The following is a 12,470-nucleotide window of genomic DNA, read 5'->3' as shown; positions in this document are numbered from 1 at the left end:
CTGACCTTTCTCCAAGGCTTGAACAGCAAGTCTCGTCCTGCCTCACAGCCATCTCGCAGTGGATGTGCCATCGGCATTTGAAGCTCAACATGTCCAAGACGGAGCTTCTTGTCTTTCCTCCTAAGCCCACCCTTCAACACTCCTTTTCTGTCTCTGTGGACAACATTTCTATTCAACTAGTCCAGCAAGCCCACAGTCTTGGCTTTATCTTTGACTTTTCTCTGTCGGGTATCCCGCAGATCCAGACCACTGCCAAGGCTTGTAGATTCTTTTTGTACAATATTGCCAAAATCTGACCATATCTCTCCGCCTTTACTGCCAAGATCCTGGTCTATGCCCTAGTGATCTCACGACTTGATTACTGTAACGTCCTCCTGGCTGGGCTTCCTCTTTCTCACCTCCGTCCTTTAATCTCTGTCCAGCATTCAGCTGCATGCATTATCACATCCACCCACCACTCTGACCACATCTCTCCTGTGTTGGCATCCCTCCACTGGCTCCCCCTCCCTTTCCGCATTCAGTACAAACTCCTGCTGTTGACGTTTAAAGCCCTCCATGGGCTTGCCCCTCCCTTACTTATCCGACCTTACTTCTCCTCACCTTCCCACTAGGGCCCTCCGTTCTGGTAGTCAAGGCCTGCTGTCACAGCCCAGGATTTCCTCTGCCCCATCCCGGATTCGCCCCTTTTCACTTGCTGCCCCTCACTCCTGGAACCTTCTTCCCCCGCGAGCAAGAGCCATCACTTCTTTAACCAGCTTCAAAACGGAGTTGAAGACCATCCTGTTCAGGGCAGCGTTCCCAGGCATTGCATAATTGTCACTTGCTATTTGATCTTCTTTTGTTGTCTGTTTTATTGAATCATTTCCTGTATTGCTATGTATTTTATCTGTATTATCCTACTAGAGATGCCCCTTCCCCACCACCACTACCTCTGTGTCGTGTCTTTCTAGATTGTAAGCCTGAGGGCAGGGAACCGTCCAATTAAAAAGATTGTATGTACAGCGCTGTGTAAATTTACTGCGCTTTATAAATAAAGGTTAATAATAATAATAAAAATTGTTTTTCCTAACTGCACTCAACCCTGTTGAGATTTGCCCTATGTTTTTGCCCATCATTAGAAGCAAGTAGATTTGTGGGCAAAATTGGAAATGGAAAAATTCAATTTCCCCAAAACATAGTTTAATTGGATTCGAGTTGATTCTTGAAATGAACTTCTTTATTTTGGTCCACTTTATCTTAGGAATATTTGAAGTTGATTATGTTTAGTTTATCTTCTGTTGGCCTTTTGAATATGTGACTACTTCAAACCTCAACATGTTGCTGTTGTTGTTAAAGTGCTGTTCTCTTAATTTTGAATTTTATTTCGCTTTGGGAAACTATTTGAAAGATGGCATCTACGTAGTGACATGTTCCTGTCAATATCGCGTGATTTGGAACATGGATTTGGATAATTTGGATTATCCCACGATGTCGCACAACATCGCAAATATCGCACAATTATCCTGTGAATAAAGAGAAATTATAGTGCCATTTTTTATTCATGGGGAAATCCCATGAATAAAAAGTGGCGCTATAATTCCTTTTTATTTCAAGATAATCACAGGATATTTGCAACATCGTGTGATAATCTTTGGCAAATCGCGCAATATTGACAGGAGCATTCCGCTATGCTCTCATCTTTTTTCCCAGTTTGATAAACTCTTGCAAAGCTCAACATCTCTTAGGCTAACTCTGTAGTTACTTCTACCTATAGTAGACCCACTGAAATTGTAGGTCACAGTTAAAGCCTCACAGATTTCCTTGAGTCTCCCCTAAGTAGGATTAAACTTGGTTACTACCTTGTTAGTACCTAGGTCACTGCCTCATATGACCTGTATGCATTCCACAACCTTATCATCATACAATGCAGGGACACCTTGGTTCATTAACTGATGGGGAAAACGGTTAACTCAAAGCAGGATGCTTCCGAGCACAATGTCTTAATTTGTTTTTAATTTGCTGCCTGAAAATTCTAATATTATTATGGACATTACCACAGAAGCCCCATTCTTGCAGCAATCGTGTCAGCTTTTAAAAAAAATGGAAACATACTGGTTGTAGAGAAGCCATTATCACACATCTTTTAATTGTGCAACTGGGGCTGCTGCCATCATGGCACACTATCTCTCTGACTCCACATTAACCCCACCTCCCTGCCCTGTGCCCTACCCAGCATGTCTTTCAGCTATTTTATTTTATTTTATTTTATTTTAGAGTATATTGATTGAGGGAAAGAGGATATTCTGCAAAGGTTACTTGATAGGTCTCAAAGACAGCCTAAGATGTGAACAGACATCTGAAACCCTTATAAAATTCCAAGGACAGAGCAGGGTCTGTTCATCACCTGGATGTGTGCAAGAATTTCTATCTGTGTGACTCCTTTGATGTTCAGCATTTTCATGAAACCCTAAAAAGAGTTGCATATTAAAAGGATACCAGTTGCAGAAGGCTCCTTCAGGGTAACCTTGAGCCAGTATGATGTAGTGGTCTGAGTGTTGGAGATCAGGGTTTGAACTCAGCCATGGAAACCCACTGGGTGACTTTGGGCAACACACTGTTGACCTTAGCAATAGAAAACCTCTTCTGAATATAGCTTGCCAATAAAACCCTAAGAGAGGTTTGCCATAAGTCAGAGTTGATCTGAAGATACATAACAACAATTGTAAATGATTATTTGCTAGAAAATATAATGCTTAGACTGTATATTGTGTAGTACTCTTTAGCTGACATCATTTTTAATAGGAATTACATACAGCCAGACATTGAGAAGTATTTAAACTCTGCAAAATGCTTTTGTTTTTCATTTGCTGCTGTTGTAGTCAGAACTGGCGTGCCAGGGGTGGGGTGGAGGGGATAATTGGATGGATGGAAAAATTGGACTACAGCTCCCAAAACTTCCAAATCAACATGGCCATTGTCCATTCTGGATGGGAAATTCTGGGAGTTGTAGTATAACATGTTAACTTTCCCAAGATTTTTGTGTTGTTGAAACAATGTCTCTGCAGTCCACTGATGTATTTACATTTCTCTCGCCTGAAGATAATGAAATTAGGTGGTGGCTGGGGACAAATACTTCATGAACAAGTTTGTCCTAAGATCCTGCTAGAGGTTCAAAAAAGCATCCAGGCAAGGCTTGAGAAAAAGTGGCTGCCACTATATTTTTCAAGTGAAGAATCAGGACCAAAGAAAAAACCAAAGGTAACATAATTATTTTCATAGTGCAGAGCATTTTGCAACAGAATGATCAATTATCTCAAAGCTGACATAGACAAAAGAATATGTGAAGCATGTTAGATGGAAGAGCTAAAGCAAATACTATATTAAACACAAGAGTGTGCAAGTAAGCTTCAGTTTCTTTCTTATTTCCAAATACATTTGTGTGTGTCTACCCCAAACGCAGATCACCATGTGCCAGTAGGAAAGGCTCAAACCCAGCTGCTAACCACTTAAATTCAGCTCTCACCCCTTCTTTCTTCATAGACTAAAATGATTCCATTGGGACCATTGGACTCTCACTACTGTTTTTCAGGCTCCTGCAGGGAATGGGATGGGGTGAAAAGGGAAAAATAAGTTCAATTTCATCTTGGTGTTCCAAGATTTAAAAACGTAACATTCTTGCAGTTGGTAAATTGTACAGTATTTTTGGCTTAAGTGAAAATATATTACAATGTTGAAGGTTAGGGCTAGATTTGCTTCCTTGAGTCCCTGTAGTGGAAGAGAGGGAGGATATACATGAATAAAATAACAACAACTTAAGGGAAGAGGAGATTTATTGTATATACTCATGTATAAGTCTAGAAATTTTATTCAAAAAAATGACCCAAAAAACCTGAGTCGACTTATCCATGGGTTTATAATGTAAGTGGTGAAATACAAGTGTGTCATCTGTCCTGGAAGCAGTGACCCACCTCTAGTTGCTCATCCATCCAGCCTTTAGTGTGAGCACAAACAGTTATGCCTACCGTAATTTTGTAAGTCCTTTGGCTTTGTTTTCCTTTGCTTCGTCCTTTAGATGCTTTGTTACATGCCTCTACATTTCACCCTTGATTTATCCATGGGTCATATAAAAATCCACAATTTTGGCCCCAAAACCTACCCTCAATATATACATGAGGTTGATTTATAGGTCCAAAACACACTGCAGAAATAATCCAGTTTGAGGATTAACTGTCCTGGCTCAGTGCTAGGGAATCTTGGGAACTGTAGTTTATTTTGACACCAGAGTTTTCTGACAGAGAAGGCTAAATGTCTCACAAAACTACAATTCCCAGAATTCCCTAGCATTGAGCCAAGGCAGTTAAAGTAGCCTCAAAGTGGATTATTTCTGCAGTGTGTTTTGGACCATAGTCTAGTATATACAGTAAGCCAGCCCTGCCTATTTACAGTAGTCCCAGGCCAGATGAGGCCCACATGCACTTAGTTTGGAGTAAACTTAGCCACACACTATGTATTTTTAACAGATGCAGTTTCTGTTCTAATTGACCCCATCTAGCTGGTTTTCCTGTTAGCCACTGAAGACATCAGAGGCAGACAAAGTCTGTCTCCACATCTGGCAAGTTTTCCAGGGTGTAATTTGGGAAGGGTGGTGGTGCAGTGAGTTTGATCTTTTTGCTGTAGAATTCCACCCTCCCTCCATACACCATCTCTCCCTCACTGGAGCAACACATGAAAGCTGGAAGCTGTTGAGTAGCACAGAGGAAAACAAGCCCAAAGAAAAATAGGGCGACTTTTTAACATTCTGCTGTGTCTGTTTTTCGTACCACTCTCTCCCAGCTTTCCATCTGAGACTGCCTATTCTATCACAAATAGTTCTGCTCCCTTCTTCTGCACAATAGTTAAGTAGGCAGTCTTTTGACTGGTGATCAGCCACATCTTTGACTGACTATATGAAGGAATTAATATTTGCTACATTGGCTAGGAAGCAGCATTGAACCTAGTGACACAACAGGCAGCAAAGCCTGGTGAACTTGTAGTCTTTATTTATTTCTGGCATTGGAGCTGGCTGTTTGTACACTAGCTTGTTTCTTTCACTGGTAATGTACAAACACCCAGCTTATTTGTGTTTTCCTCCTACTCCTTCAAGATCTGTTATATGAATGATCACATTTCTTAGCTAGAAAAAAATAATCACTTCTGGGAAATGTTGGTAGCTATATGAGCTGCTGTGCGTTTTGAGAAATGTTTCATTCAGCCAAGTAGCCTTTCTTTCCAAAAGTGGACAGATTCAGCTAATTTGGGAAGGAGGCTTTTTCAAACTCCCATCATATTTTAAGAAAGCAGGTATAGGCAACCAGACTGTCCATATATTAGCTTCCTTAACTTTGATGAGAATTGCTATATTTATTGGAGAACATTACATTTAATCCTGATTTTGAAAACAAAACAATTACATAACATAGAAGGTAGAACATAGAAACATTTTCAATGTGCACATCAACAATATCCATGCTGCCTTTTTTCTTATTTGCTTTCAGCCACACCTAGAAGATGCTGCAGAAGATATTTTAATTCAGAGATTTGAAAAGAAAATAGAACCGTGGAAGGCAAGCTCCGTTTTCCCTTGCTTTTTGTTGAATTTCAGCATTACAGGTCCCTAAAGCATGCAGAGTTTCCTCAGCCATTTTGATACAAATACTAAGCTTGCTCAGTGCTGAACAAGTGCAGTCATCATTATATGCCTAGTATTATGAGCTAATCTTTCACAACCTGGTGCACTCCAGATGTATTAGACCACAATTTCCATCACCCCAAGCCAGTATGGGCAACATAAATTACAAAACAAGACATCTGGAAGGTACCAGGTTGCAGAGGCTTCTATAAAATATAGGATCACGTTGTTCCTATAACTATTGTAGTTTGAGAAATGAATGTAACTTTATGTTAAAAGGTTTAAAAACACAACATTCTTGCAGTTAAGTAAGTTGTATCTTTAAAAAATTTAAGTGAAAATATATAAAAACATTGAAGATTAGGGCTAGATTTGCATGGTGGTTACTGTTGATTAGAAGTAGGGTTTCATATAAACTACCTATACTTTCTGACCCCACAAGAATGTCAGTGTACCTCTCCCTCACTAAATGGGGTCATTCTGGTAACCAGAGGATTCCATTTCTGCTTCTCATGTTATGTTACATTGCCTGGGACAAAAAAGTCCCTCATTGAGTAAAATATTTGGAGGGATATATTTTGTTTCAGATTTTTTTTTTTGTATTTGCTGAAAAAGAACAAAAATACTGCAAGTGCTCAAAACATGGGAGCCTATAGTTGTTCAGGTGACAATGTTGAATGTGGATTTTGCAACAACACATGACTCTGTGGGAGTAAAATGTCCCATCCTGGTGCAGGAGGGTTAATGCAGTAGTTATTTCTGCCCTCTGCTCCCACCTAGCACATGGTTATAATTGGGGCATGGAAACCAGCATTAGCATTAACATTAGCGGCAGCAGCTGTTTGGGCTGTAAGAGAAATTCAAAATGTATATTGTGGTAATACCTTTACTGGGCTAACCAAAAAAGCACGAACATCCACCCACACCTTTGAGGTCATCAGATCTGTTTGTCAGACAGAATATTTCACAAAGTAGGCAGGGGGAAGAGAAAGTGGAAGGGTAGGGGAAGACCTGATGTCAAACAGTGATGTCATCTGAATGCTTTCACTGAGATGGAATGAGGAGAAGGGTTTTGCAGGCTGTCTCATAAAGTGGAGGGATGAAGGGGGATAAAAAAAAAGTGGCAGCTCCTTTAAGGCTATCTGATTTTTATTTTTGCATGAGCTTTCATGAGTAGAAACCCTCTTCTTCAGTTGCAGAATTTAGTAGTATTTAGTATGCAGGCATACTTAGACTGTAATGGGTTCTAGAAAGATGCAAATCATGACCCTTGTCCAAAATTTTCAAAGGGCTGTGTAAGGTGATACAGATCTCTCAGATCTTTACAGTGGACAGTTAGTGATGATGTGTGAAAACAACAAGTCTGCTTAGCAAAAGTCCCATGTTTCACAACTCTCTCTGAAAATTTATTTTGCTATATGTGCAGTACTGAGGACACTTGTGTTAATATATGCAGTGTCTCATGAAATGGTGAAAGCGCTGTCCTTGTTCATACCTCTGCTAATATTTATAAATATATACATTTATAAATATAATTCACTTCAGCAGTTTTTCTTTCTAGTCTTCCTTTGTAATTTCTTTGTTCAAGGCGGAGTTTCACAGCAAGCAGTCCCTAGGCTCACTAGACAGAAGGAAGCAAACAAAACAAACAAAACCATTTGATACTCTATTTTAAAAAAACCCTATGTAAACTCAAAACTATTTCTATACATACATGCACATCTGTCTGATATATGGAAATGTGTATGTCTTATGCATGTATGCATACAGATATGTATGTATCTATATAGAGAGGCAGATTTGAGTTTATAGGACAATTATTCTAGGAAGCTAGATGTTCTTTTCAAATACATCTTGAGGAGCCAGGCACATCATTTCCTGTGCAGGTTAGAGCCTTGACTCTTGGGCAATGGTGGTCCATTCCATTAATATTTGCCTTATTGCAATACCTCTTGAGAGAGTCAGTATGGTGTAGTCATTTGAGTGCAAGACTGGAACTCTGAAGATCAGGGTTTGAATCCACGCTTGACCATGGAAACCCATTAGGTGACTTTGGGTGAGTGGCATGCTCTCAGCCCCAGAAAACCCTTTGATAAGTTTGCCTTAGGGTTGTCATAAGTCAGAAATGACTTGACAGCACACAAAAACACAATATTTCCTGAGGCACATGTGGACAGTAGACTGACTCTGATTTGCATTGGGATCACCATACTGCATTTTCTAGAACAAAACTGAAATGCAATAAAGAGCTCTTTGCATGCATGCAAGGAAATAACTGGCTTCTGAACCCACCACCGTTGCTATCAGAACTTTCCCCCCAAACTTCCATAACATTTAATTGTTTGCCATGACTGTTAATGTAGGAAATAATGTATGTCATCTTAATGCATATTTTCTGTTCATTCTACATTTGGTAGACTCATTGGGACAAGCTGTTCACTCCAGCATCTGGAATATAATTTATTATTGAGAGTGATTAAATGCAGTCACCAAAAAAGAATTTGAAATATGCAGGAAAAGTGGGCAGGATTAATCATATCTCACAGTATCTGTTTCATTTAGAACTGCACTCTAACATGAAGATCATATCAATTGTTAAACATCTTAAAGCATTGTAACATATCTCAGGAGGGGTGGGTTTCATTTTTTCCCTCTTCTTCTTTTTCTCTCTCTCTCAAAGAGTACCAGACTCTTTCTAACACATGTTGTCTTCATTTATGTGAAGGGTGGGGAATTTTTCTTTTTGTCTAGGCTCCATGTTGTTAGTTAGCCAGTGCCAGGAGCCAGCTGGGATATAATCATGAATTGCTTAGCTCAAGACCACAGAGGTGTAAGAAAACAAGGGAATCCAGGCAAAGGCAAGACACCTAGACAAGACTGGGATGTACATCAGGATGAAATATTTGCAAGGACATAGAGCAAGCAGAGAGAAACATTTGAAGAGGAACCAGGCAAATGCAAAATCATACCAAAATGGAGCTTGGTATAATTCAGCATACTGAGTAAGAACCAACTTGAGATGCATCTACACTGCAGAAATAATGCAGTTTGACTCCACTTTAACTACCACGGTTCCATCCTGATGTGAATTGTGAAAGTTCAAAGTTTAGTTACTCCTAAACTATAAGGTCCAAAGTATCACTTGAAACAGTCTAAAAAGCCTAAAAAGTATTGTGATATATGTTTGGAATATTATGCACTATTGAACATACTCAATGCAAAACCCAGGACTTAATCACATGCTTGAAATGTAGGATCTGCTACAGATATGTTTGATAAATGGAATCAAGCGTGGATTTTCACTATTAGTATTAATAGCCTCTCATGCAACAGGCAAATGCCTAAATCTCATTACTAATCCAAACTATACTAGAACAAATGAAATAATGTGATTTATGTTGACTCTACTGTTGTTGAGAATAGCAATGAATTTAATTGTAAAAAAGACCTTACCAAATAAGATACGATAATACAATATAAGATAATTGAGAAGTGAAACATGTCACTTTTCAAGTTATCATAAAGTACTCAAAGAAAAAGCACATTAATTTTGGTGTCTTCATTTTGCACTTTGTAAAATGTGGGAGTTCCAGATGCACATTATTCTGGTAGTGCCTACTTGAAGTGCTTTTTTCCCCTCTAGGGTAGTGATATAACTCCAGTATATTGTTTAATGCTGGTGATAGTAGACTTCTATATATATATTCCGAAAAGGACAGACAAATGTATGAACCTCAGTCCCAAGACTTAAATGACAGAATCATAGAGATAGAAAGGCCTTCCACTCCATTCCTTTACCAGTGTAGTAATCCATCACTAAAACCCCCTGAGAGGTGACCATCCAACTTCTGTTTAAAACATCCAATAAAAGAGAGTCCACTCTGCCCCAGTAGCCCTCTTCTGTTTCTCTATAACCTCTTTTGCAACTCCTCCATGACTTCTGTATATCTTATCTGGTATTACCCAGTTGCCAATTGCCTGTGCCATTTCAGACAGGTATGGGTGAAAAAGTTGGGCAGATTTTTGAGGGGTACATGGAAGTAGCCTGGAAATAAAAGAAGGGAACCTTCTGTTTCCAAGCTATGGTAGAAAGCTCCTGTTTTAGCAATAAAAGTGCCCCCTCATTGAAGCTGATATTATTTCAAGTTATTTCTGACTATGTCAACTCTAAGGTGAAACTATCATGGGGGTTTCTTGGCAAGATTTGTTCAGAGGGGGTTTGCCATGCCTTTCTCTGAGGCTAAGAGAATGTGACTTGTCCAGTGTCATCCAAGGCTGAGCAACGATCCGAACCCTGGCCTCCAGAGTCCTAGGACTGATACAGACAGGCCAAAATAAAGCTGCTTCGAGTCACTTTGCAAGTATGCTGTTTAAATGACACATGCGTCCTAAGAGTCCAGAGGCCACACCAAAGCCATGCTCCAGTCCTAAGGACTTGAGTACAGCTTTGGTGTAGCTTCCACACTCTTAGGACGCATGCATTATTGAAACACATATCTCCAAAGTGACCTGAAGCAGCTTTATTTTGGCCTGTCTGTATAGGGCCCTAGTCTAACACCCAAACCACTACACCAAACTGGTTCTTGGGCTTTTAGGTAGTGTAATCTTTTCTTCATTCTTCTACTCCTAGATTGTCTCTCCTTATCTTTCAGCTTTTCTGTTAGCTTTCTGCTTGTTTGCACCTGCTTTCCATGCTCCTGGTTTTCCAGTATAAAGGTCTCCTAAATGTCTTGATAACATTATTTCACATTTTACTGTTGGTGAGACAATGTTCCAGAAACAACAAACTCTCTGCTTCTGTCCACAATCATGGCAATGGATTTCAAAGCCATTTTTCTTAGCAAGATAGTTGTCAAAGGGAGTTTTATACTTGTAAAGTCTGTGGTTTGCCTGTTTCTTCCACTCTCTTGTTTGTTTCTAGAAGATCCCAAACTGATCTCCTTCTCCTTCTATTCATAACCCCTCTCCCCCTAGAAGGTTTATTGCCATAATCAACAATGATTGCTGTTTCCATACTTACAGTAGAGAGTCATATGTTCTAAATCATTGTTAGTCATTTCCTTTCCCCTTTTGTCCTTTTCAAAGAAATGTTGCCCAAATCAAACAAAAGAGTGGGAGAGAGCAAATGGTTGCCAAGTTCTATTGTGTCCATGTAATAAACTACTGAACGTTAGGGTCAATGCAAAGATAAGCATCAGACAGTTTACCCTAACTAATGCTTTTATTGCTGCATTTTTTGAAATGAAGTTTATTCACTGTGCTTTCTCTCCTCCCATGTCCCCCCTCCCTTGACAGCATGTGGACAATAAGTGGGTTTCTTCATCTCGGGAAATAATAACTTTCCGCAAAGCCCTGTTGAATCCCATCACGGCCTTTCAGTTTCAGCGCTTTGTGTCACTGAAAGGAGATTTACTGGAGAACGGGGTAATCTTTTGGCAAGAGGTGCAGAAATATAAGGTACAATTCTGTCAAAGAATGGAAACAAATGCTGTTTCTCAGAAACAGTGATATTTCTATTTTAGAGCAAAGGCATTCTTTGAGAAATGGGAAAGTTGGGGATGACACTGATTCCTCAAGGCCTGTCATGGCAAATTGTTTCCCAGACTAGGTGGACAAGGTAAGGAGGCCTCTGCTTTGAGGCTGCGTACCAGAAAAAAACAATATTATTTTTAATTTAGCAGATTAAATACTAGAAAATCTACTGTGACTTCTGTTAGGAAAGAGGAGGAAGACTTTGTCAAAATGAAAGGAGACCTGCCCTGTAATGACCCTATGTAGGCATAAAGCTCCTGACAGCATGTCATGTGCTCCCATGTTCCCTCACCTTCTCTCCAGTGTTAATTCCCCTCCATGGTATAATTTTCATCCACCCTACCTTTAGCCAATGTGAGGCAGTCACCTCAAGCAGCAGATGTTAGAAGAAGAAGAATGTGTTCTGTATAACCTTCCCTGAAGCCTCTAAGATATCCTTTTGCCTTCATGTAGGACAGAGGATGCTGTTCTTGCATTGTCAGTTTTAAAAAAGATTCAACTCCTAATCCAGTCAGCATTCATATTGGGACTGGTACTCTTATTTGTCTCAGGCAGCAAAATATCTTGAGTTGGCCATGATTTGCTTTAACCTTGGTATAGTTTTACAACCAAATTGGCATTAATAGTGATAAATTCTAAATAGGGTAGCCCTAATGACCATAATTCATGCAGGTCCAATTTAGCACGCAGTAGCCAATGACAATGAGCTAGTAAAAGACCACTCCCTAATTTCTATGCAAAGGGATTCATAGCATCTTTGAGATCACTTTGGATATTGATATTCCAGACTAGCATGCCTATGTCTCTGAATTCTATTCCCTTATTTCTGTTAAACTTAATGTAAATACAACCCACTGTGAAACCTTATTCCTTCTCATGTAAAAATTATTACTGCAACAGTATTGAGGAACTATGTGGCTAAAAGACCAGAAGGCCTGACGCTGATGTTCATGTTTCATGTGGGGAAAAGACCTCTTATTATTTACACAAGAGTCATGCAGTTGTGTCAAAGATATTAAGTTCTTCTATGATGGCTGCTGTGTGGTTCTGAACAAGAGATACCACCTGTAGAGAACAAAGAGCCCTTGTCTGCTGGCCTCAAATATTTAACAATAAAAGATGATGTTCCCTCAAAATAAACATATAGATCCACTGTGGTATCATAAGACCTGAACATTTATTAAATCTGAGGTTTTTAAACTGTTTTGAGAATACTTAATGTCACTAGCTGAAAGTGTGCATGCTTTGTTGTTTTTTACTGTGCTCTGATACTCTGCAGGCCTCTTATGGC

The 12,470-nt window shown here is 39.5% G+C and overlaps 1 protein-coding gene across 1 annotated transcript in view; it reads left to right on the top strand.

Annotated features, from left to right (window-relative positions):
- The window catches only part of RGS22 (regulator of G protein signaling 22), a 78,007-nt gene that overhangs the window by 48,078 nt on the left and 17,459 nt on the right, over positions 1–12,470 (top strand). The window contains exons 19-21 of the mRNA XM_089518383.1: positions 3,079–3,237; positions 5,514–5,582; positions 10,943–11,104. Coding sequence (XP_089374509.1) covers positions 3,079–3,237; positions 5,514–5,582; positions 10,943–11,104 — 390 coding nt within the window. The remainder of the gene's footprint in view (positions 1–3,078; positions 3,238–5,513; positions 5,583–10,942; positions 11,105–12,470) is intronic.

Source organism: Sceloporus occidentalis, unplaced genomic scaffold (assembly GCF_023333645.1).
Source record: "Sceloporus occidentalis isolate IW3139 unplaced genomic scaffold, rSceOcc1.0.p SCAF_3, whole genome shotgun sequence".
Classification (NCBI taxonomy): domain Eukaryota; kingdom Metazoa; phylum Chordata; class Lepidosauria; order Squamata; family Phrynosomatidae; genus Sceloporus; species Sceloporus occidentalis.
The sequence above is the reverse complement of the archived record's forward strand: the minus strand, read 5'-3'. Positions and strand labels throughout refer to the sequence as shown.